The sequence below is a fragment of the Danio rerio genome, chromosome 3 (assembly GCF_052040795.2).
Source record: "Danio rerio strain M-AB ecotype USA chromosome 3, GRCz13ab, whole genome shotgun sequence".
In the NCBI taxonomy this organism is placed as follows: domain Eukaryota; kingdom Metazoa; phylum Chordata; class Actinopteri; order Cypriniformes; family Danionidae; genus Danio; species Danio rerio.
This window is the reverse complement of record NC_141023.1, coordinates 41,781,006-41,808,838: the sequence shown is the minus strand read 5'-3', so window position 1 is coordinate 41,808,838 and position 27,833 is coordinate 41,781,006. Positions and strand designations below refer to the sequence as shown.

The window sequence follows — 27,833 nt, the reverse complement described above, 5'->3', positions numbered from 1 at the left end:
GCGATATCAAAGTCAAGAAAAACAGTCGGGAAGTCAAAATGTACAAATATAAACACGAGTAAAACGGACAAGATTACCAAAACTGTATGATATGTTGCTGAAACTGTGGTATTTTGTAATCCTTACCTTCATTTATGTCCCCTGCCATCGTTTAGCTGTCATGTGAGCGCGATGGCACGTCCATGTGATTTCCTGCAGAAAAGAGCAGGAATGTCCTTCTTAAAGTTGTAATGATGTGGAAACACATGGTGAAGTGTATGACAGAGCGACTGGGCGGAGCTTCATGTCCAACAAGCTCTTTAAGGACAAACCATAGACTGTGGGACAAGCACTACTTTCATATGACATTACTTACAGACTGTTTTATAAATAAATAAATATACATAAATAAAATAAACGTATGAATAAAGACAAAATGTTATAGAACAATAATGCAATAGTTCAGCTTCCACATTTACCTTCATATAATGGAAGATGTCATAATTTGCTCACCCTCAAGTGGTTAGGTTTGTTTGTTTGTTTGTTTGTTTGTTTGTTTGTTTGTTTGTTTGTTTGTTTGTTTGTTTGTTTGATTGATAATTAACACAAAAGAAAAATGCAGAAAATTGTAATGAAATCAAAACTGGTGCATATACTGTAGGCCTATGTTAATACATACTTTATTATGCTGTTTAGTGTGTTATTTATTTATTTATTTATTTATTTATTTATTTATTTATTTATTTATTTATATATATATATATATATATATATATATATATATATATATATATATATATATATATATATATATATTTATTTGTTTATTTATTTATTTATTTATTAACTTATTTATGCTCACTAGTGTTAAAAAAATCTAAATGCATGAACATGAAAAGTGTTGTGTTATTGCAATGATCAGACAACAAAACTTTGGATATGTTTCGCTCTTCCCCTTTTGGTCAATATAGACCAAATTAATATTAATGTTGAAGACAGAACACATGCTGGGAATCTACCCTGACCTTAAGAAACTACTAAAAATAAAAGTTACAGTTTATTATAATTTACTAAGAAAATAATTGATGAAGTACTGTCTGTTGGAAAAGCTAGTGCATTAGAACACAGCTAAATTAGCTTTTATAAAAATGAACAACAGACTTTAATAAAGCAGGGGTCACTATATGTTAGATGAACATTATTTTGTAATAAACTCATAATGGGTCATATGGAGACTAGATTGATCATTTCTTGATGCTTAAATAAATTCACCTTTAATCACACTGCATCACATTTGCAGTAAAACTGCTCACATGTTGTTGACTAATTATCATCACATAATTTTACTAGTGAACCTAAATGCCAATGCTCATATTGACTTGCATGTGATAGTTCATGAAAATTTATAATTTTCCCACTTTGTCTGTCGTGAAAGTGAAAATGTGAAGACATTTTTTAATACTAAACTGTTACTAAACATTAAGCCTATACTGTTCCCTGCTACAGTAAATGTGTATTGCTATATAGATTCGTGTTTACTATGAAATCTAGTTAACAGTGTTATTTTATATTTTATTGTTGTTGCTACATAGCAATGAAATGATGAAAATTGCTAAAAAAAATGTATTCACCAAGGGTTATAATTTCACTGCATCAGTTGCATTTGTAAGAAATTGTTGGTATTGACTGATTGGTTGGTTGATTGATTGATTGATTGGTTGGTTGGTTGGTTGATAGATTGATTGATTGATTGATTGATTGATTGATTGATTGATTGATTGATTGATTGATTGATTGATTGATTGATTGATTGATTGATTGATTGATTGGTTGATTGGTGTGATGGTTTATTTGATTTTTGTTGTTTTGTGTGTGTGTGAGCACGCATGTGTGTTTGTGTTGTGTGTTTCTCACAGAGAAAGGGGTAGAATTCAGATATTTATTTATACTGCACGAGAAAACAACTGAAATTTATATACTCATATAACATTTCTCATGTTTTTTACACCTTACATATTGAAAAAATAAATATTTTCATACAAAAAAATAAATGCTGATAAAACACAATAAATCTGAAGTGATCTTTTAGTTTTCTAGAACTGTAGGGTTATGTGACCCTGGACCACTAGTCTTAAGTTGCACGTGTATTGAATAGCCAAAAATACACAGTCTGAGTAAAAGTAATTTTTTTTCTTTTATGGCAAAAGTCATTAGAATATATATCTTTCATGAATTCCTCCCAAAAATATATTAAAACTAAATTCTTCATTATAAATATGCATTTCTGAGAACTTAATTTAGACAGCTTTAAAGGGATAGTTCACCCAAAACTAAACATTCTATCATCATCTACTTACCCTACTTGTTTCAAACCTTAATGAGCTTCTTTCTTCTGTTAAAGATTTTTTTCATGAATCCAACATCCAGCTGTGCAAGAAAACACACAATCTGACATGAGAAAATCCTTCTTTTGCCATTGCATTGTTTTTAAATAGAGAAAACATTTTACAAGTAACTTTTATTTAAAAATAAATAAATAAATAAATAACCAAATGGCCAAATTCTGACTGAGGCTGCATGGTCAGTTTGTTATTTACCTAATAAATGACAATAGGCTAGTTTGTAATTTAAAACTTTAACAGAATCCTTTTTTTTCTAATGATATATGATGTAATAAATACGTATTTTAAAAATAAGTATTATTTCACACTTATTTATTAAAATATTTAGAAAATATATTTGGTACATTACAAAGTGTGGTTATAATGGACATCTGACAAGCTAATTCAGCTAAAATGGTGCTTAAAATCTCATTAAAACACAGTATTTAAATCTCATAATTAAACAGAAAATGAGGCGAATAACTGCAAGAAGGTCCACTTTTGGAGAAAAAAGAACCAAGCCATTCAGCAGGCTGGCTACAGTCCTGTTTTTTAGTGTGCATTTGTTGATTTCACCCCTACTCCTTTGTTTGTAATGGTTTGCTCCAATCTTGTTGTACTGTTTGTTATATTTCGAAATGGGAAAGTGAAAGACAGAGGAGCAGTTTTTGACCGGGGTTTGTTATTATGATGCTTGAGAATTCAGTAAACATCTTTACATGGAAAGAAACTCTAGTCAATCTAATAGTCGACTGATTTTTAAAATCTTATAGTACAGACAGAACCTATTTATTTAGCTTTTTTGAGAACACGTATCAATATATATCTCAAAAATTGATGTAATATTATATCTGACCACTAGATGTCCGCATTCTCAACGCTTATCTCATACCATAGTAAATAATTATCCAGTCTCTCTCAGCGTGAGTTTGTTTCAGTGGGCATCGGTCTCTCTCTCTCTCCCCCTTCACCAACACTGGATTACAGCTCATCTCACCGAGTTTTGTCGGCAGGGAGGAGTCGCGTGGCGCCCACTAACCCACAAACGGACGTTTCGACTTAATAAACACCTTTTCCCAGTCATTTAGGACTAATAAGAACGAAAGGACGGAGGAATGGGAATGACGGAGCCGAAGACAAACGCTCGGCACTAATCTCGGCCAATGACTGACATAAAACGGGGAGATCCATCTTAAAACTGGCTGGCGTTGAAAGTACCCCGAGGATTGAGTCTTGGATCTAGGAAAGGATCCAGCTTTGAATGCATGTTCATCTCAGGGTGTATCGTGTGGATGCGCTTAGTTTTAATGTCTCTAAACAATAGGCAGTTTGGCGAGAGGAAGTAGGAGCTTGTAAATCACACTTCCCTTGTGTATTTCTGCCAGCCGGTAGGAATAACGTTAGGGAAGCTCAAATCTTGTTTCATACCGTTTAAATCCTTTAAACGATTAGCTCTGTTGGTGTATTCACATCGTTTTACTTCACCACCTTTCGGTTTCACTCTGGGGACTGCTGGAGCTTCAAAACAGCCGCGTTTAGCTTCATATCACTATGGATATATGACGACAGATGTTATTTTCCTGTGAAGAGCAGCGTTTTATATCATTTACAGTCTAATGACATTGTTTAGAGCCTAGTTGTGAACTTCCTGCTTTAGTTTCTGTCGGCTCGGAGTGTTATTGTCATAAAGATAATGGCAGCCGTCGTGAATTACTCTCCTCCGTGGTGGGTTAACCTGCTGCACAGACTGCCTCACTTCAATCTCCAATTTGAGCAAACCAGCAGTGATTTTCGCCCAGAGGAGTCGTCATACCAGCAGGTGAGTTTATGTATGTAACTGGTTGATACAGCACCACGTGCAAATGAAAGGATATGTTGGAAAGGTAGCTATAACAGCCAGTGTTGCTCATGACATTCATTACTAAAGCACCATGACTTTGCTTTATACTTGTGCAGTAGCTTTTTATTTCATTTAACCAGGCATAAATTGGATTGTTAGTGTGTATATTTTGTTTAAATTTGTTATCAAAAATCAAAACCAAGCTTTGCAAATTCCCCTGAAAAGCTGGACCTGATATTGCTGCAGCTGCTTGGCATTTCGTTCTGTGATTACTCCACTTTATCCATTTGCTGCTTTCCAACACATGTTGAGAGATGGATCTGTAGAAGTTCATATTTATAGTCCAGGACATTCAGTGCTGCTTAAAGTGTTAGTTCACCCAAAAATTGTTAGTTATTACTATACGTTACCCTGATGTACTTCCAACCCCCTGAGACTTTACTTTGTCACTGCACAGTGATCGTGAATGAGCACAATATACTGACACTGAGATGAAGAAACTGTTGAGTATGTGTGCACAAAGGTATTCATAAACAGTACATTTAATATTGGTTTGCTTAGTGCTTTCAATGTCATTATGATAAAATTTAAAGGTTTAAAATGTGAAGAAAATATTTTGTTATTCGTTAATTTCAGCTTAGTCTTATTCTGAGGATGCTAAAAACTTCCCTCATTTAAATACTAAGAACATTTATGAAGCCTTGTCATCGCTAAAGTCAACGTTTTCTCTTTTTCAAATATACAACCAACCCAAACAAATGTAATTCACTAAAATGTTTGGCATAAACGTAGCCTGTACTGTTCCACTAACATATTAATTGAATAAGTGTCACAACGTGAAAAAAAGTGCAAATCAGCCAGCAGATAAGCAGTCACATACTTCTATTGGTCATTTTTGGAAATTACACGGCTTACTTACCTGTTAGTTCCATGCCAGTAATATGGTTTGCTCTTTTTAATGCAGTGAGGTATTGTTTGCTTGTTTGTGTGTGTGTGTGTGTTTGCATTGAAGAGCCACAAAGTACACGATAACAGCTGACAGGTTGTGAACATTGACACTATATTTCAGCATCCAATTTGACGGCAGACACTGAATAAGGAGAATGTTTTTCTCTCTTACTTAAATCTCATTTGACTGAAGCACAATGGCTTTAACACACATCTTTCTTTCAAAATTAAAGTTTTGCATCACAAAAACACTGTAAGCCACTGGAAACAGTATTGACACCCAGTTGTTAAAAGCTTCTCTGGCTGATGACAATTCTTAACGCAAGTTCTAAGCAGCCAACCGGAAGGCACTGGTCACTATGGCGCCCCTCCATGCAGCAACGAAGAAAAAGGTATATAGCGCATGTCTTTGGACTCTGAGGGAAATCGGAGCACCCGGAATAAACACACTTGAACATGGGGAGAACATGCAAACTCCACACAGAAATGCCAACTAACCCAGCCGCCACTCGAACTAGCAACCTTCTTGCTGCGAATCAACAGTGCTTACAACTGAGCCACCGTGCCCCAAAACATTTTGTGATTAAACTTCTATCCAAAACAAATGCTGTGTGGCCAGTTAAAGTTGTTTACAGATGCCTGTTAAAAAACATTAAACTAACATCAGAATGATGAAACTGAAATTGCTTACGCATTTTCAAGATTTTGTCTGTAAATATGGTATTCGTACAGTTTTCACAAATATAACATTTTTGTTTTGCGCTTGTGGTGCAATCAAAAATGCACCTAATGTGTGTTTTTGAATCAACATATTGTAAACATTAAAAGCCAAACATTTCCAGTCAAAATTATTTGAAAACAACTTTCCTATTTGTAAGTACAAACTATACAGGAGGAATTAAATTAACCAATAATTCCTGCTTTTTTAAGGTCTCATTAGAGGACCAAAACAAACTGTTCAATTCACCTAAAGAGGGAATTGGTAGCTTGTCTCCTGATGAGATTACACAGATCTTCTTTTTTATGCGCACATGTTATGGTTTCATTAAACGCTCATTCAGTCTTTATAATCAATGTATAATTGTCGTTGTTAATCTGTGCATCTCTCTAATGCTAAACACACACATGCATGGCTGCTAAAGGTATAGTAGGTAGACTTCCTATGAACTGCCTTTGAACTACTTGGTTTGTCTTTCATAATGCGACAACAGATGGCCTATAGACAAGCCAGAAGTGCCATAAGCCTGGTTACAATACATCTAATCAAAGCTTCTTAAATCAAGTTTGGCCTTCACTGTTGTTCATTTTATGGAGGCTTGGGTTAAACCAGTTGCGAGCTTGGAATACTAATGTAGAGAAGCCTCGCTTGTGCCTGACCATCAGCACCAACCTAAGCAAATGTAGCGTGTATGTTTTGAATGACAAATTTGGTCATTTGAATGAAATTGAGAGGTCCGTCTTACCACATCGTCATCTAATCATTGGCTATACCTGTGTTGTTCAGCATGATTTGGCGTTTTATTAATAGTCAGATTACTGGTTGAGGGTACTTTCACAGGCCATCATTACTAAAAAAAACTCATTACTGGTTCTAACTAAAATTAACACGTCTCTCTTGTGTTCGGATTTCATTAAAATTTTGTGAGCAGATTAAATCACATGAACGTTAACATCACAGCATTGTCCAGTTGGTAATATTTCCGCAAGATGACAATGTCACAGTTTATCAAAATAAACATTGTTTTTCAGCTGCAGCCGAGCTTCATTCTTTTATTCTGCGGGTTTCCACCTCTGAATAAATGGGGTTTAGCTTCTTGTAGCTTTCAGAAAAAACAAAACACCCTCGAAGAAACCCAACACAGAGGAACAAAAGAACCTACTGCCAGCTAGTGTTTCAGAAGTGTTATTGCAGAGCAACACAAACGGCACGCAGAAGTATAAATGCACGACCATGCGCAAGGCTTGCGCCATGGGTGACACCGATTACTTGATGCATCAGCTTTGAATACCAAGTGTAAACGAGCCCTTTTATGAAGTCAATCAGCTAATATGTTTTGGGGTGGACAAAAAGAGATCAATAAAACAATGTAGTAGTTTTGCTAATCATATTTTTATTTACATGCGATTTAGGTATTGTAAACATTTACTAAATCACCTTAACATGTTTCCAATTTTTTTTTAAAATCATTACTTAAGTGTCTAGACATTTTATTAGGGCTGCTGCAGATGTTTACATGATGATGAGTATCACTTCTCTTTCAGCCAGAATGTAGAAGTGAGATACTTTATTTAGACAGCAGTTGCAAGCCAAAAGGGATAGTTGACCTAAAAATGAAATCTGTCATCATTTACTTTATTTGTTTAAGGTTTCAGTTTTTCTTCTGTTGAACACAAAATAAAATATTTTGAATAGTTAATGGCACCCGTCTTAGTATTTTTTTCATATGGAAGTAAATAGCATCAACCAGCATCTTTAAAGTATCTTCTTTTGTGTTCAACTGAAGGAATAAACTATACGGTGAGGTCATTTTCTGTGAACTTTTCCATTTAAAGCTTAAACTTAAAGCTGAAAGCCAACTCGAAGCTTGATCCCAGTCTGCTAGCTTGTAGCTTCTAATAAAAACCATGAAAAAGTTGTTCAGGAAAGCAGCTGAGATGAAGCGCACAGGTGAAGTTGCTGAATTCAGTGCTTTTGGGTCATAAAATCCAAGATAGACTGTCAGCTGTTTGAAGATATGCTTCACCGGTGACTTTAAAACCAGGAGCTCTCAAAGAATGTCTTAAAGCAGCATGACAAGCGCAGACATAAGCACGCACGATTTAGATTAAGCAAAGATTTTCCGTTTTTCCGTTGTGCTATGGAGTCTGTCCCCCTCCAGTCAAAAGCCAATACTATCAGTTGTGTATAACAAACACAACTGCAGAGGAAAGTCTGATCTAAACACTCAGGTTTTATTTAGGAAGTGCTTATTTGCAGCACATATGATTAAGGAATTTATTAAAAATTTTCAAATCAAAATCTGGACAATAATCAGCTAAATAGCATAGCCTTTGTTAAATTTGAGCCAATAATAATAAAAAAAATATTTTTGTCCAAGTGTTTTTGGATACTTTAAAATGTTATATTATTGTGTTCTTAGCAAGAACTGGCCTAATTTGTTGCTGAGATGAAATTCATTTACAACTTCGTTTTTGTACTTAATTGCTTGTGAAGTTTAACATTTGCAGAGTGAAAGATGGTGTAGTGGAGAAGCAGAAAAATGTGAAGGGTTCACTTAAAAATTTAACTAATTATCATTTATTTGTATCCATGTCATTTTAAACCCTTGTAAACTTAATTTATCTTCTGAACACACATTGAGATATTTAGATGAAACCTGAGAGCTCTTTGACCCTCCAAAGATAGTGGATGTCCTGAAACACTTGGGGTGCGCTCAAACTATGTTATCCGAAATATGCCCAGGTGCGTTTCCCGGTTCGTTTGACTAGTGTGACTATTCTGAATCGGGCTTGTAGTGTGAGTGTAAAGCGCACCTAAACCTGAAACTGAAGACACGACGTCACGTTTAAAGGACTGTTTCATATGAATTTATTAATCATTCTTACTTTTCAGTGAACACAAACTGTTGTAGTTTATTAAAGATGCAAACCCCTTGGTGCATGCCAGTTGCACCTTTAGCAAACCTCCTAATACCTGCAGCACGATGACTTTCATGATCATTTATGAGCGTTAAAATTTAAGGGCATCCCAAATGACTAAAACGATATAACTAAAGAAATCTCCACTCTGCTGAGCGAGAACAATTCTCTTCCTGTTTAACTGAACAGTCGCATCATTAATGATGTAAGCGTGCTCGGGTTTGGAGGGCAAAATCAGTGTGAGTGTAGGTCGTCGGGAGAGAGGGGAGGGTGGACAAATGCTTTTTCGGCACAGTTCAAGGCAACTGTACCTAATGTGAACGCCCTTAAAACCTAGAAAGATACCAAGTACATCTTCAAAACGTTTCATATGACTTCATTGGTTCAAATGTAATTTTATTACTATTAATTATTATTAAAATCTCTGCATCACAACATCTCACAGTGCTCTTGTAAATGTGCACCATGAACTGATGCTGAAGAGAATAAATTGTTGAGTATTTCATTTTGTCCGCAGAACTGTTCTTGTAACTTCATAAAATTACAGTTGATTTATGTTTTTTTTTTTTGCAAAATGTAATAATGAAGGAAGAATAGTTGTGAACAGAAGAGTTACAGTTATGGTAGGGTTGCCAAAAGAATCAACTTTGCTACCAGTCGGAACTGCATAAAAAAAAACAAAAAAACGTCAGTTTCCCTTCAAACATTTCAGCACTGTTGAATGTTTTCTTAAACACAGTTGGTTGGAAATTTTGTTAGTTTTCAACCGATTGGACTGTGATTGGCTGTAAAAGTCATCGGTTCATCACTCTTCACTGATGGTTACCAAGTGCAAACATAGTTACACTGGAGAATTTCAAAGCTTTGATTGGTACTGAACTCAATACTTTTGACAACCTGACTATATAAGCATTGTGACATATGAAAGTGGCAATATTTATTCATTCATTCATTTTCTTTTTGGCTTAGTTCCTTTTAATCTGGGGTTGCCACAGCGAAATGAACCATCAACTTATCCTGCATATGCATACACACTCATTTACACTCATACACTACGGACAATTTAGCCAACCCAACTTACCTGTACTGCTTGTCTTTCGACTTGTGGGGGAAACCAGAGCACCCGAAGGAAACCCACACGAACGTTGGGAGAACATGCAAACTCTATACAGAAACGCCAACTGACCCAGCCGAGGCTTAAACCAGCGACTTTCTTGCTGTGAGGTGAACGTGCTACCCACTGCGCCACCCTGCAGCCGAAAGTGTCAATATATTGAACGCAATGTGACTATTATAAAAGTGAATTTAAGTATAATGTCATAAACTGTAAGGAAATTAGTATTTTTCTATTTTTTTACATGCAATATTGATGGTCTACGTAAATAGTTTAATTCCTAAAACATATCCAAATCTAGACAACCCGACAAACCATTTAGTCATACACATTTCAAAGAGACAGGATGTTCAAGCAGCTTGTACTAGCAGCCTGTTCTCTGCAGCATTTGTCTTCTAGTCCAAGCACACAGTGAATGATAACAGACAGCACAGCTGAGGATGGGGGAGAGAGAGAGTGAGGACACCTGCTGTCTTTTTGAATGGCGCTTGTTCTCAGGATTGGCAGTAACTAAAGATGTCATTTAGTTTGGCCACTAGTTAGGGGTTAAGCTCCCTCCTGATGTCCCACTTGGGCTTTCCTCCAGGCACTTATGTGTGAACTTTGTCCTACTTTTAATTTCATTACTTTCCAATGGTCTGTTTCCATTAAAAAGAACAAAGGCACCTTTGTTTTTAGCACAGGATCATTATTTATTGATGCCGCTGCCTGAATATTCAGTTGTTGGGGACTGCTGGGCTTGAGATGACAGGTTATTAATGATGCACAGCAGACTGTTAAGAAATGCCGAATTGCAAATGCATGTACTGGAGAGAGTTTCGCTAATGAGTTTATGGCAACTTTAATGCAGGATGTCATCGCTTCAGCTATTCCTGTGTAAATATGACAATATGCATTTATATTCACTTGTTGAATCTTAAGTGAACCTCTGGGTAACAACATTTCACATTGTTATTTTAGTGTTAACATTTCAGCAGTGCTTTTTAAATCAATATCTGTTTCCATTCAAAAATGGCAATTAACTTTATGCGCAAACCTGGAATATCGCTTAAAAGATGTGTGAATAAAGCACCGTTTCCATCCAGTCAAAGAGAACCAAATGGTCACTTCCTGATTAACTGGCGCCAAATATCAACAGTAAAAATGAAATTTACTGCAGTAGGAGAAGCTGTGTGAATCTTTTCTTCATTTAATAAATGATGAAGGCAATCCTAACACGTGGTGGTTTTTGAAGGCATGAGATGTGGAGCACAGACATTCTTGATTCTGGAGGCCGTTAATATTATAATAACACTAATACTGAAACGGTTAAGCCATTTTAGAATTACCAGAACAACATTTTAGATGTTTTACTATGTGCTCAGCCTGCTGGTGATCGCATGATCTCTTATAACAAAATCACTTTTTTAATGCACATACTGGAATTTGTTCTGTAAAAGTGTTTCCATCGTAGTTTATGCGCATCTTCTCTCATCAATGAAAAGTTTATCCTACTCATTTATGCGCATGTATCTTCACGTTTTAATCAAACTTTTTTTAGGTGCATATCCAAAATGCAAGTAAAAATATAGGTGGATAGAAACATAGCTACAATTATAATGTTATTATTATTATTTTTAATGAATATGAACCCTTAACCATTTTAAGACTGAAAATGGTATTACTAATACTAATGTTTAATAACTCTATTTAATAACTGAATAAATCAGACCCCCTAGTAGTTTGTGATATTTATTTATTTATTTATTTTATTTATTTTTTTTTTTTTGCGATTTAAAAAAAAAAAGAGATTTGTGGAGATTTTGCGAGTAAAATATTTTAGATTCTTGTCAAGACAAGATCTAAAACAGATCTAAAACTATAGGGATTAAGAAAAAGGAAGGCTGTGTAATTTTTATGCACAAACTTACTTTATCTCTCTCTCAGAGCATCTGACATGTACCTCACTCCGAAAATGCATTAGGGCTTCACCTACCGTAAAACACCTAAAACACGGATTGGTGTAAAATTTGTCACAGGGAATCATTTTGGTTTTCTCTCGTTAACTGCAGTAAAATAGTTAAACGAAAGCACTTATCAATTTCATAAACATCATAATACGTGTAAACTGTAAGGCACAAATAATGTCTTTCAATTTGGACAAGTCCAAAGCTTTCATGCTTGAACCAATCTCCATCATTGTAAGCTGCTTGCTGTTCTGTCTGTTTCACACTGCTCCATTTTTTTAGACGTTTGCTCATACTTTTTTGCAGTCTGAAACGCGCCAAACTTACAGAACACCCAGTTTACAACACAGGATGTCTAATCGCATCTTTGCATTGACTTCACATTTAAAACACTCGCGCTTCATCCCGTGTCTGCCTACTTCACTGGCTGTAAAACAGACCCCCGTCCACATGTAATCGTCATTTTGTCATTTTGTCATTTTTCAAGAAAATCTCAAATACATGGCGTGCGCTGTTTGTGCAATGTCTATAAGTCATGTAAAACAATTGATTGGTAACTGAAATAAATATATTTTGATTATATGGTTTGGATTTTGATGTTTTATGAGATTATAAAAATTTTTAGATTTTTTTTATTTATTTTTTTTTTTTTGTTTTGTTTTTTTTGTGTGTGTGTGTGTGTGTTTAATTTTGCTAGCTTGCGAAAATTTGTGACTTTTTGTTGATTTTTGCGAATTGCGAAAAATTAGGGGTCTGAATAAATGATTACATTTATGTCTGGGATGACAAATCAAATTTAAATGTATTTTATTATTTAATTTAATGTAATTTTTTATTTATTTTATTTAAATTAATATGACATTATAGAAAAAAATCATTTGTTATAAATTCTGTCACAAAACAAAACTGTCACAAAACAAAAAATACAATTCCAAAAAATAATAAAAAGGACTAGCTGTAATTTTGTTTCAGTTTAATGTGTCTTGCTGCAAAGTATTAGAAACATTTCACTAGAAATAACTAAATATTAAATAAAATATATAAGAAAATGTAAACTTTAAAATGGTATAGTGTAATCATTTTAAAACTTCACACTTTATTTTACCTAAAAACATATTTTAAGTATCACAAAATTAAATAAAGTGCATAATCATTCTGCCGATTCCATTTAACTTTGGTTTAGTAAATAACTGGTATTATTAAATGCGTTACGTAAAAAAATAAAAATTAATTGGCACAGCTATTTTCCAGTATTGACAAAAAATGTTTCGGCTGCTAACATTTTTTGGGTCCACCATTCCATCTGTGAGGTCAAGTGGGGTGCATCTTTGTCTGATATTCCAGCTGAACTTCAACCTTTCCCATCCCCAAACACTTGTGATTGGCTATCAATGGGTATTGCCATTGAGAAAAGTATGTCTAGCTTGTTTACACAGGCCAGGGCTGTGGGAGTTTGAGCAGTGCTTCTCCTCTCACGAAGCGTCATGGATGAAAGCCAAGCTGTGAAGGGGAGGTCCAGTCAGCCGGATGATGGATGAGATTGGACCTCTGGGTTTGTTTGGGTGAGGACAGACCTGCCAGTGGATGAGGAGGGCACACAAGGCTAACTTGAGCATGTCGCCATTGGGTTGTCTGCCTCGTTGATTAGCCTAAATGTAGCTTGGGGAATTTCTTTCAACGTAAAAAAGAGTTTTTATTTTTTTATTAAAGAGTAGACAATGCTTATAGCATATGCAACCTTGCTACAGTTAAACAGATTTGATAAAGTAGTGTTTGTATATTTATGTAAGCTATGTCTTTTTGTTAGTTATGTGTTTCCATTCATATTGGACTGTCCCAAGCGAATTTTACTCGAATTAAAATCTAAAATCTAAAGAAATAAAGTAGCAGTCTTTGTACATTTAAAAACACACCAACAAGCCATCTATTGCCACTTTTTTTTTTTTTTGCTAGCTGGAAGATAATTGGAAAATTGGCACATATGCCATTCTAGAAAGCATTTTTTAAAAAGCACCTACGCTTCTCGTGCTTGTGATTGAGGTTTGGGTTGATTTATAATGGGTTTCATCAACGGACACCTCGAATTGATAAATAAATCAATGTAATCCTTATTTTCTGCAATGATTATGATGACTGACGGAAAGGCAAAGTATACCCAAATATCACCAAAATATATTGCGATTAAACAATATCATTGTCATTTTAAGACTACTTTATGCCACTCATTAATGTCAGAATGAAAATATAATATCATCATGATGAAAGCACACTTCCAGAGAACACATCATATTTTATTCTTAAGAATATTTCATTTAATTATGGTCATTTTAACAGTTTAATAATGAGGCATTGGAACTAGATTGTGAAAATGTATATCCTAAATAATAATAAATGTTAACAAAAAAGTGCAAGATAAAGAGTAAGAGAGGCTGCGATATCTACTTCCAGTTGTCAGACACCCACATGACAATATACTATAGTAATTTATAGGTAATACTATAGTGTTTTTTAACCATAATGACACCACCACCATTTTTTTTATAGCACATTGTGTTCTGAGTCCTGACTGGCTGTAGACCATTGTCAATCAATGTCCTCCATGCTTTGTCTCCTTTACAGTGCTGAACTGTATGTTTGCAAATTTTCTTTCCACAATATCAACAAAACATTCTGCACTGTTAATGACACCTGTGGTAGCACCCAAAAGGCAGAGAAAAATGCTAACCATCTTCTGGACTTGCTAGAGGTAGATAGAGGTTATGCGGTAGGGCGCCATTATGGAATAAATAAATGAAGATCAAATGGTTTTGATGTTTGGTTTCATTCTATAATACTGGACTTATCTTTCTACAAAGGTTTGAACTTTGAGAGTGTTTAAACCAGAGAAAATTGTAAAAATGTTAATGGCTGCCTGAGAAAAGTGTATAAAGTGTGTAGTGAGGGGTTTTACAGCCTTAAAACATCTATAATAATTGTAAAAAATAAAGCTGATTGCTACTTAGATTTTGCCTATTGCTGTTTCTGCGAATAACAATGGACCACTAAGGGAAATGACATGCATACCCTTCCCCATAGATTCTTCCATCAAATAAATAAGTAAATAAATTAAAAAAAATAAATTAAATTAATGCACCAGTAAATAAATAAATGATAAAAATATATATTTTTGTATTAATTTGTCTCTAATTTATCATCCTTCTGTTACAATTGTCTAAAACTCACCTTCTTCCCAGGGGTAAACATACATTGGTTTAAAGGGGACTGAATATTTCATGCCATTTTTTTTCTGTGTTTAAGAAAAGTGATAGCTTTTGGTTGCCAGAACAAGACTGTAGACTAAATTTGTAAATTCTATGATAATTTTAAGCTTCACAACACAAGAATTCGACTTGAGTTAAATAAAAGTGTTTAGTCTTCAACAACTTTATTAAAAACACCAGAGTAGTGTTGCTCATTTGTTTTGCTGGTTAAAGTCCGCTCTTCGTGTAGTGAGAATGTGGGCTCAAGCACGACATGAAGTGCAAATTTGAGAAACAAAACCCCAGCATGCTTTCCCACTCCCACACCTACTCCCCAGGCTGGCTGTGGGGGAGGCTGGAGAAATTCGTGACCGGCCTCTTCGTGTCACGGGGGAAGAGACAGAAACATTTTCACATTTGCTAATCGTAGCGCTGATGATTGTCGAATCGTTTGAGTCATTGTAGCGTGTCATGCTAGGGATGTTGTTGGGCTCACAGGAAACGAGAGCAGGGATGCTGCTAATCTGTTTTGTCAGCGTGTTTGCATGGTGCGACACAGACTGACGAGGCAGGAAACACAAGCTGTCTCTCACTGTGGAAAACTGCCAATAAGTTCATCACGTGACCAACTGGTTATGAAGGATTTGTGAAGGAGCCATTCATTGAATGATGTAAACACAAACCCCATTTGAAATATTAATGTCTCAGCTTTTGTTCGACTCCAAATCTGATCTGGGTGGCTCTGTTGCTTTTACAGTTTACATTAGCAGGTAAGTGTTAACTACTAACTTCCTGTGTGTGTGTGTGTGTGTGTGTGTGTGTGTGTGTGTGTGTGTGTGTGTGTGTGTGTGTGTGTGTGTGTGTGTGTGTGTGTGTGTGTGTGTGTGTGTGTGGAAAGGTTTATTGCCATCCATTCTGCCTTCAAAGACTGAGATGCTTTTGACATGCTCTCTGCAAGTGTTTCGGTCTCCTCCCCAGATTACTGTTGGTTTCCCAAAGAAATCTCTGACCCAGATTTGGCCCCTTGCTGCTCCAACTGCAAATGAAAAGAGCCTCATTCTTTTTCATGACAATGTGTAAGCTATATGGCTCCCTGAGGAAAATTAAATCAGCAGAAAGTGATGTTTTGGGATGTCAGTATGTAAATTTCAGACTTTAAGCACAACAAGATTTTCCTCTTAGTGGGAATGATCTGCTTGAATGAAACAAAACTACTACAGGAACACCCTTCTCTTTAGGACTGCACAATATAGAGTTTTAGCATCGGTTTTGCCTTGTGATCATTTGCAATAGTCACGTCGCAGAATATGCAATGCTGAGTCTGCATTACAATCAATCAACACAGTCTAATGGCAATTCGTAATGTTTTAATTTAGTGGCTTATTCTTATGAATTTGTGCAATCTAGTTTTGTACGATTTGCATATCCCTAATGACGGTTGGGTGCCAAGCCTCCTTTTTAAAATCGTATATCTTCGTACGACTAAACTTGTACGAATTAGCCACTAAACTGACAAAACGTAAAATACTTACATTTTCTTGTGAGATCAGACTGTCATTTTGCAAGTGTTTTTTGAGGCCTGTGATTGTATGAGGGTTTTAAAAGCATTCAGGCATAAGAAATTGTACCATTTTAAAAAAATTTTAATGATTAATTTTATTGTATTGTTTAAACAACAAAGACTATGCAGTATTATTTTACATTTGATTATTCAATTACGTTGCTGCTTGTTCAAACTGCTTATTTAAAATGAGTTGAATCAACACAATTCAATTAAAAAAATGTGTTAGTCGGACGACTTAATCGTTTTATGTTTAATTCAATTACGTTTTTTAAAACAATTAGGCTAACTGAATAGATTTGTGTTGGGACAACGTGAGGGAATTGTGTGGAACCCAGCATTTTTTTACAGTGTGAATCAGGGCCGGAGCGGGGATCCTTTTCAGCCCTGGAGTTTCAAGCCTTAGACCGGCCCACCTCAGTTCACAACTGACTATATTAATATAACGTCATTTCCAACTCAGTTTCTTATGACACTATCACATACGTCTTTTTCAAGGAAACAGCTGCTTTAGAACTTCAAATGTTTTTCATAAATATGAGAAGATTAAAGGGTAGCTAAATCTCCGACACTATTCTTTAAAACATCACCATGTCCTTTCCTGCATTATCTAAATATATATTCTGTGCAAAATTCTTTATAGATATCCAGTCCTTTCTAACGGTGGTAACACAAAAAATAAAAATAAAATATTTACACCTACATAAGTAACCCAAACAGTATTATATGTCCTGCCACAAAAAAATTATAAAGATAAAGAATCGAACCCGGGTCGGCAGCGTAACACAACGTGCGGACTACTGGACCACAATGGCTTAATCTTATGCTTCACTAAGGTGCCGCTGATTGCAGTCGAATGATAGTTACATCATCATTAACCTGCAGGCTGCATTTTGCTTACGGGGCTGCGAGAAAATAAATAAAATAAGCGGAGCTGCTGCAAAACAATGAATAAAAAGAGTGAGGCTATGGTCAAATAAATAAATAAATGAAAAAAGTGTGACTGCTGAGAGTGCAAGCAGCTAGGGACATGGGCCCTCGCGGGCAAAAAACAAACCGGCCCACCGGTAATTCTCCTGGTCCTCCCGATTAGCCAATCCGGGCCAGGTGTTAATACCGTTAGATTTGGAGCTGGGCGATGTGGCAAAAATGATATTTTGATCATTTATTTCCATATTGAACGATAATGATGTATGTTTCGATACAACTTGTTGATGCTTCCAGATTTAAGAGTACCCTAACAATGACGGAAGCCACAAAAATTATAGGGTCTATTAAATTTTTCGGCGGCTTAAAATTCAACACTTCTCTAATATAATGAAGAGCCTTTATTTGTTACAAAATTGTAACATACAGTGAAATTTTACCCCTCTGACCATACACAAACATCGCGCATTTCAGGTAAAGACAGGTCAGTCGAAAGGTAGCATAAAAAAATAGAAAATAAGATATATTGGGGAAAAAGGAGGTTTTAAAAAAGGCCTAAAAGTCATCAATTTCATTGCGATTCGATATAATATTGTTTATCGGCCCAGACCTAGTTAGACTTCTCGGAAAACAATAAAACACTGTTTATTTAACTGGCAACTTTTATTGAATTTATTAAATTTATCTGTGCTTGTAGATTGGTTATTATGTTTTATGCAAATGCAGTCCACTACATTGCTGTTCCTGCTGACACATCAACATATTTTGGGTGTCTCCCTTATCTGACCCAATGATTTCAGATTTTGGAGTCTATTCTAATGTTCTGATGAGTTGATTCAGGTGAGTTTGATTAGGAAGAAGTTGAAAACGTATAATGTTGTTGTGCCTTCAGGAACATAGTTGAGAAACACTGCCCAGACTATGCCAAATCAGTCTAAAATTATTAATTCTTTGCAAATAGTTTTTTCAAGTGAAATCATATTAATATCGCAGTATATACTGCTGAAGAAATAACAAAAAAAATATTGAAATGTTAGATTTTTCCAATATTGTGCAGCCCTACTTCTCTCACTGTTATATTCTGTTTTTTATGATTTTTAAATGTGACTTTTTCAAATGGCAGCTGTACCTTTTTTTGTTTGTGGATTTACACTGTAAAAAAGTGATTAGTTAGTTTTAGTTTCAAAAGTGAGTAAACCCATTGTAGCTTAAGTTTAGCTTAAGAATATTTATGCATATTTCATTTACTTTATCATTTTACACTGTGTATTGGACTAAATGGGATGTTTTAAAAATTGTAATATAATTGGCTTTTTTAAACTATATTACATTTAGTTGTTTCAAATAATTTAAATAATTAAAAATATAAATATGATTAATATATATGAACATGGCTAAATGCACTTATGCATGGGCATATGATGGCATTTCTAGCTGAGAAAAGAGCCAAAACAATGGCACAAATTTCTCTGTCACACACACACACACAAAGAAACATGATGCAAGAAAATGTGTTTCCAATGTCTGCTGAACTGTGATGCAACATTGTGTCTATGATGAAAACAAAAAGCATGTTTCAGTCAAAATGCAGAGTTTGTTTGGAAGTAGACTGAGACCCATCTGTTTGGAAATCTGTGTCTGCTTGTTAGATTCTCATTTGTTAGGGTTCGGATATCAATGTTCACATTTAAATGAATCTCATTATCAGAGCAAGCACACTTGTGTTTGCTGTAGTCAGATTTTTAAGAGGGAACAATCTGATTAGTTTATAAGATAAACTAGGAATAAAAATGGGCACCTGCAGGGCAGCACGTTTCAGAATCGATATCACAATATGTGCATCCGCAATTGTCACATCGCTGGATCTGCATGGTAAATCAGTATTATTACTGAACAGAATAAAAAAAAATAATTTTCCATATAGACTATCCATTTCAACTGATGAAATTATATATTCAATATCGCAATATATATCGTAGAAAAATAAAATATGGCAATGTCAGTTTTTTTCTAAATGGTGCAGTCCTATTGCATAGTTACCTGTTGCTTTAACACACCACCCACAAAGATTCTTATTTGTTTATTTTTTTATCCAAATGTTCTAGATTTCAAACCTGTAGCTTTACCTTTTGTTTGATTTCAGAAGTGACATGTTTTTTTATTTATTTATACAAAATAATGTGTCATTTCCTGTGACAGTTGTGGCATTTTCCAATGTCATTTCCATATATCCCATGACATCCGCTCTAAATCTTGAGGCTGTGCTGTCTCAGACTCCTATGGTAGATTGTTTAGGAGTGCTTCATTCTCTGTCAGACTGAATGAAACCTCTGTGTGTTTGACTGCTGTGCTGCATTCATTCGTTCAAAGAATCAAGTCTAGTCTCTTATAAAGGAGAATTAAGCTCTTTCATAGGCAGCTCTCACATAAAGATTAAGTCCATACATGATTCACTTGATAAAGCTGGATTCTTTTGATAAAGCTGGATCCTTTATACTGATCCTCTGAATTACATCTCTGAATGGTTGTTTTATGGATGTTATGGTGTCTTATGAAGAAGAGATTGTTAGACCTTTCAAGCGGATAGTGGTGACACATTTACATAGTTTTATATTCGTATAAATTAGGGCTGGGTGAAAATTTTGAATGAAGCGGTATAGTTTTATTAAAATGTGGCTGCTGAGCGCATGCCTTGGAAGCAATAGGGTGTAAGTTTGTCATTTCCAATGGAGGCGTGTGACCTGCACGACAAGCACATGGTGTGCAAGCGGCGCACATGTGATGCACACGCATTTCCAGGTACACCTTAAAAAGCGTATGAACTTTTCAGAATGCTGTGAGTACATTGTGATTTATGCAAGTAAGTAGAACTAACCACCCAAACACAGCACTCCAAACACTGCTGTTCTTCTTTCTTTTCTCCATAAACTTGGATCGGAGCTGCAGCAATGGTTTGTTTGTTTGCCATCCTCTGAGAAACGGTTAACCTGGTTTATACTTTTGCGTCAAGTGACCAGCGTAACCAACGGCGCATGCAACGCGCGTAGCTGTGCATTTATACTTCTGCGCGCTGTCTCTGTTGGTCTGCATTAACACTTCCAAAACGCTAGCTGCCAGTGAGGTGTTAATGTGTCTCTGTGTCGAGTTTCTTCACCTGTGTTTTTTTCTTTCTGAACGCTTCCGCTATGTACAAGTGGCTCAAACTCCCTCATTTTGAGGCAGGAACCGGCAGCCGTGCAACAACTTTAAATATGAGGTAAACACAAAACAAAACTTTCCATCCGGAGCTCCTTCGCGCGACTCCACACTTGTAAACAATCGCTCCATTGGGCTCGCGCCGCTCGCACAAGCTCTCGATCCCGCCCAGACTCGTCAGCGCTACAAGCCGACCATCACAGTGCTTGCGCTATGCGTCGTTGCGACATGTAGTTAAATTTTTTGAGAGGTGCACGTCAGCGTCGACGATGGCCACAGCATAGGGTTATGTGTGAGTGTCGCAGCATACGCGTGTGCTTGACACAGAAGTATAAATCAGCCTTAATAGTCACCTTGTTACGAGAGACACTATTGAAAATGGTGAAGGGAACCATGTGCTAGTCACTTCAGGTCAGAATAACAGTACATGCTAAAATGAGTGCCGTATAGCAGCAGTGAGGAGATTGTAAATTTTAAAAAAAAGGAAGTAAGGAAGTCGCCAGAGTGGCTTTTTGGTTTCTTTTCTTGTGCATCCCAGCCATCAAGATTTTATTTAAGCTTAAGGGGTAATGTAGTCATTTAGCTTCACAATCTGTAATGTTGTAATATGTATTTGAATGATGATGGTCATCATTATTCACAACTTACAGATGTTGATCTACCTTTACCATTGAGATGAGAAATTTTGTTTAAATTGTTTTGTTTTTGATTATGAAAACTATTTGCCTTAGTAATGTTGGTAAATTAAAATTAAGTGGTTTTAATTAAAAAAATCCTAATATTCCTAAATGTGTTGTTTAAAATATTCAATGATTATCGATATAGAGTATTATGATACATGAGATCGTGAGATTTTTGTTTGTTTTTATGCAATATGGCCCAGCCTTGCTTAGTATATTAATTTTTAAAAATAGTTATGTGCATTCTGTAATTTCCTTTTCTTTATATTACAGAAAATAAATACTATTAGGCATTTTTCTTTTATAGATATGATAAATGTTAACCAAACTAATGTACTATGGTGCTGATTTGATTTTGTACAGTACAGTGAGTTTCCATGCTGAACCTTCGTTTCTCTGAAACGTGACTGGATAATGGGTGGTGCATATTTTGCAAATATCAGGAGAATGGCCTGCAGCCAGGAGCACATTTCAGCACAGTGACCTTGTGTTTGAAACGCTGCTGTTGTTCTTGGGCAGTGGTCTCTTTCGAATGGGGTCTCTCGGCGCAGCGCGTCCCGAATCAGCATATGGAAAGAGTAGATCCATTAAGATAATCTGTTGAAGATTACAGTCTGTTTAGAAAAGCTGAGTCTGGGTCTTTTCCTGTTAGCGGCAAAAGGAGAAACGTGGCAGGATTGAAATCTCGATAATTGCAGTGACCTCCTTGGCACAAGCTCTTGCAGGAAAACATGAGCACGAGTGTTTGGCAAATGCCAGCTGTGCTTCAAACCTCTTCGTGGGGAAGAATTTGATAATGTGGAGATAAAGTTACGAGTACATTTCTGCATTTGATTGCATTTAAAGCGCACATTTGATCAGTTCAAGCATTCCCTCGTAATCAAACCCCAGTCCGACAAGCACCATGATTTTGAGTTGCACAATATATATATATTTCTAAGCTCATGTTTTCCTGCAAGAGCCTAGAAAAAAGTTATTAGTTAGTTTTAGTTTCAAAAGTGAGTAAACCCATTGTAACTTAGTTACTTTTTGTAAAGTAAACTAATTACTTTTTAATCATTTTACACTGTGTATTGCACTAAATGGGATGTTTTAAAAATGTTAATATAATTGGCTTTTTTAAACTATATTACATTTAGTTGTTTCAAATAATTTAAATAATTAAAAATATAAATATGATTAATATATATGAACATGGCTAAATGCACTTGTGCATGGGCAAAATGCTTAGGATTGTTGATGATATTTCGCTTTTTTGCCTACCATCATCTGTTGTGATGATTTTTAGAATGGCTAATCAATGGCGATGTAACCATTCACCTGACGATTCACCTCATGATACTAATCTCACAATACGATTTAGTCACATTTTTTAAGCAAAATTATTAGAAACACATTTAAGGTGAAAAGCCCTTTGAAAAAATACATTTTTTTTTCCGAAAATGCTGCTTTTTTTTTTTTTTTTGCAAAATATACTATATTTAAATTGAAATAAACTAAATTGCTATTTAATAATAATAATAATAATAATAATATAATAATAATTATTAATATTAATATTAAGAATAAAAACTAATGAAGACTCATTAATATAAACAAACTAAATCGGGGACTTAGCTGAGATTTTACATTTTTAAAAGGAAATATCAGAATATTAATCTTTTCTGTCTTAAGCTGAGGTCTTTGCACATTTACAATAACCCCTGCTTAAAAAAAACCTCTTTCACTGGGTACTGAGATGGCTGGTGTGGAGAGGGAAGCCTTTACTTAACCAGAGAGCAGGGTGTATAGGGGTGGTTATAGGCCTTCGCATCCAGGGGATTGGCCACTGGCATAAAAAAAAAAAATTGAACGTGATTATGAAGGTAAATAATTATTATTACTTGTATAATTAAGTCTGAAGTATCAGTGTGATATGCTTAAGGAAAGATCATATTGAACCTTTTTATGTATTCAATAATTATAAGCTAATTATTAAAATATGCGTAAACTAATTTTAAAAGGAGAGCGTAAAAATAATATAATATTAACTTTCTCCTTTATTCTGAAAAGCATCTTCACACTTTCGCTATGAAAACACTGATGCACCATGTGATCTCTGTAGCACTTATTGGAGCAAGCGGAGCTGCAAATCATCCAGTCTGCTTGCTTTGGCTTACTAATAGTTTTTTCGGTATCTGCGACAGTAGTTTTTCAATGTGCTGATGGTTTGTCCATCGTATTCGTTGTTCTGTTAGTGTAAGTAAGCATCTTTTAGCAGGATCTGCACAGTTTGTGTTTTGTTTGGCGCACTTCACCGCTGTTATTTTACTCTGCTGCCCCACCTCTTGCTAGTTGCTGATGTGCAGGTAAAGCACCTGTAAACACAGCGCCCTCTGTGTTCAAAAAATGTATCACAATTTGTTCAACACTTGAATAGTCACATGTTTGAATCGATTTTCAACCGGCTTACGGTGAATCAAAACATCCCTATATCAACATCAATTATCACATTATAGTTCATTCACACAAAATGTGTCTAAAGATCCGAGACGCATGCAAACAGCAATGTCTTTCAGAATAGACTGGAGGAATGTCTGAGTATCCCTACGAGCGCATAAAAACAGACTTTCAATGCTTGCCCCTCCTCCAAGTTCTTCTGATTGGTCCACTGCTTTGGAGCTGACGTTGAAGAATGGTGCTGTGCATAAAGTTGAAGTACTTTTAACTTGACATGGTGTCTAAAAAAAAGAAGCGTTTCGTGTTTTACATGTTTACATTGGAAAAAAGTAGCATGTCTGAATGGAAAAATGCATTGTGCGGGAATGACCCCAATCGCTGGTTAATAGAAACACACTGATTTTGCACTATTTTTTTATTAATTTTAAAAGAAAATGTTTAAGTGCTTTTATTAAAACCTGGTACACAACATGAAGGCAAGTAAATACCATGTTTTAACAATGAAGCCAAGTAAATACCATGTTTAAACAATTGTTTAGCAATAACATGTTCATACTGGCTTATGAAATGGTTTTTGGCATTTAAAACTCTGTTTTTGTCTCAAAAACCAGCTTAGTGGGTTTTAAATTGACCTCCAAACCTATCGTTTCTTCTGCCATCTTCTACCAGTGCTGATTATTCAATTGTGTTATATGTTTACACAAAGGCACAGCATTCTGCCAGTACTCTGAGCTGATCTCATGGGCTCAAAGACTGTTAATCACGTTCTCCAAACACATTATCAGAGGTTGTCAGCTATGCAGTGCTGGCAAGAGCTGCTATTTTTTTGTAAATGAGGGTATTTAAGCACTGATTAATCATATCAAGTGTGCTTTCTGGCCATTCTCCCAGATGGTGTTGGCACCAAGTTGCAGATTTTCTCATCCTGAGTCGTCATATCACCCATCATCGTCATCATTCACACCTCATTTGTCACAGATGATGTCCTGCCTCATGTTTGGCCGTTGTTACATTAGATGTTTTTTTGGGTTCAAGAAGAATTTGCCCATTAGTGATGAACAGTAAGTGATTCATATAGTTATGACTTGGATGAACGAGCTCGTTCCAGCTCATAATTTGTTAATAATTTGAATAATTTGAATGTTAATTTTGAATAATTTGTTAATATGTTGAATAATTTGAATAATTTGAAATATCTGTTTCTAAGACCCGCGTAGGCGATTAGATCATGAGTGGGACACATTGTGGTTTCATATTAGCAATAGGTCATGGTGATTATTCATCCATCAACTGTTTAGTTGGCTAGTGATGTGGGCTATGGAAGAAGTTATAGCAGATATGATTGCCGAAGTTGTCTCGGTTATTCATTATTATTATATTGGTTTTATATTGGTTTTTCACCTGTCATTCAACATTTAAGCAATCATAAGTGTGAAATCCATTGGTCTCTAGTTGTCGGCACAACCTTCACTGTCTGGTTTTGAACTGCCACACAGAGAAAAAGATTGAGAAGACCTCAAAAAAGATTCAGTTTTCTTGAAGTGCCACTGTGAATAGTAGGCATTGTGGGTTGTAGAGAAGTGGTTTTCACAGTCTATACAGTACAAGGCTTAATTGTGCTTCTAAAATTAGACCAGTGTTTAGCAGGGATGCACTATACGGAGAAAAGGAGATATCGGATATTGCTGTTGGGTATTGCGATATTGATATTTCTTGCGATATATCATAGAAGTATTAGGTCATCCGAGTACTTCTTGCCTTCTGTTTTTTAAAGACCATGAATTTGGACATACTACTCATCTTGCATACTGTTCATAATGTACAAGATAATAGGGAAGTATGCAATTTTAGACGCAACCCTAGTATTTAGCATTTACACACAAATACTGGATTGTTATATTTTTTGGGAAGTAATGTCCCCATGTTTCACTGTCACACTGTAATGGAAGGCAGGAATGAACTGATTTTTTTAATTGAATGCAGAAGTTCTTCGTTTAAACTTGGCTCAAGGGCAGTCTTGCTTTTTAAAACCATTTCACTGAAGGATGTGCAAAAATACATAAAAAGAGAATAACTGGAGATATTTTTATCTTACTGCAATTGAAAGATATCTGCCAGCTGGTCATGACTGATGCTCTGTTTCGAAGGCCAGATTGACTACTCTGATTGCGTGTGCAAACTGAAGTAACCCAATTAGCATGGCTTATGTTAAGCAAGATCTGTGAAAGATACTTGTTCTTTTGTTGCATTAAACTCGTCCCTTAAACTCGAAATGGTGACATTCAAATAATTACTATACTGGTTGGGTAGACTTTTATCAGTTTGGTGGCCATTGCACAGCACCACAGCTTGATAGAATTGATGACTTTGACTAAAAGTGTCAGACTGACTGGCATGCATAATGAATGGCCTGTGTTGGTTTGGAGCTATATTTAATGTTGCTACAGTCGAGTTGAAATAGACAAGTGTGCTATGTGGTAGAGCTGCACGATTCTGGCTAAAATGAGAATCGCGTTTTTTTTTTGCTTAAAATAAAGATCACAATTTTCTCACGATTCTGTATATGTAAAAAAAAAAAAAAAAGGTATGGTAAAAACAAACAAATGGCATAACATCGATAATAATATTATGTGTAGGTCTACTGGTTTTTATAAATAATTCTATTCTACTTATAATAATTCTGATGTTGAATTGTGTTTGAGATATATGCTTGCAATCTGTCATATTAGACAATTTTATTCACTGGTAAAATCAGACATTTGCCATTATCAGATTATATTCAACAATATATAGGCTAGAGTAGTTATACTGACATTGTAAACATTTATTTTCATGCATAACAGTGGGTTCGCTATGAAAGAAAAAACATATTTTTTTGCTTGCCGTAATCATAACTCTAAAATGCGATATGAACATTTAAATGAAGTGCACACTTTCGGTTTCATTTTGACTGCTAAGTGCTCGTTCATACTTCACGCACAGCTCTCAAACGATCACTCTGTGCCACAAACAGAATATTATGTACAACTGTATTACCTGTTACTCACAACATTTACAGGTTCTGTTCACTAGGCGCGCGTGCGTCTGTCATTAAGTAGAGTGCCCTCTCTGTGATAACAGCTCACGTCACGTGTGATTTCCCGGCCGCAAAAACATCCTTATATTAAGAGAAAAATGACATTTGTAGGTGAATTATACCTTATAAATACATTATGTGACCCATTCAACATCATTTGGAGGTTTCGATGTCATTGAGCAACGTATGTGAAAAAATGAAAAGACTCGTGCAGCCGCCTTTTCTTCTCTCCTGAACTTGAAACTATGATTGGCAGAATCGTAGAAATGCTGGATTAAGATCGTCCAGGGGGTCGAATCGAGATCGCGATCTTTTAACAATTAATTGTGCAGCTCTACTATGTGGTAGCTCATGCAAATGATGGGACAGAGAAACATTGACGGAAGTTATGAAGTGATTTGGAGTAAGAACATGTTATTAGATGTGGTATTTTCACATGTTTTTAAATGTGGTTGCATACACAGAGTCATGGTTTACAGAGAAGCTTTGCAAAGTCATTTTTGCAGAATTGTTATCTTCAATTTCATTATCGGCAATTAAATCGCCTACAGTAATTAAAGTGATATTTCAGCTCTGTGTAGTAAACGCTGCCCCATCTGAAAGAATGTGCTGGAGATTTATTACTGATCACAGGACTAGCTTTACTGACAAAATGTGCATGAATATTGTCTTTGATTAATTGTGCAGCCCTTGTTTATATTATTATGTGGAAAATATGTTGTAGGGAAAGTAAGGAACACTTGCTTCATTATTAATTGTCATAGTCATTCCTATGGTCGATGTGGGAATTTTATTTTCTTCTTTGAAGGAACAAGGTCAGTGAAAGTGATCTATGAAGTTACAGCACATTTATACAGCCATATTCTTGT

At 35.5% G+C, this 27,833-nt stretch overlaps 2 protein-coding genes across 2 annotated transcripts in view; one reads left to right on the top strand and one right to left on the bottom strand.

Moving 5' to 3' along the window:
• Positions 1 to 241, bottom strand: part of snx8a (sorting nexin 8a) — a 31,591-nt gene extending 31,350 nt beyond the window's left edge. Inside the window, exon 1 of the mRNA NM_001326490.2 lies at positions 127 to 241. Within this exon, the coding sequence (NP_001313419.2) occupies positions 127 to 148 (22 nt within the window). The 5' untranslated portion in view covers positions 149 to 241. The remainder of the gene's footprint in view (positions 1 to 126) is intronic.
• Positions 242 to 3,270: 3,029 nt separating this feature from the next.
• The window catches only part of ttyh3a (tweety family member 3a), a 125,718-nt gene continuing 101,155 nt past the window's right edge, over positions 3,271 to 27,833 (top strand). The window contains exon 1 of the mRNA XM_087245015.1: positions 3,271 to 4,179. Coding sequence (XP_087101141.1) covers positions 4,054 to 4,179 — 126 coding nt within the window. The 5' untranslated portion in view covers positions 3,271 to 4,053. The remainder of the gene's footprint in view (positions 4,180 to 27,833) is intronic.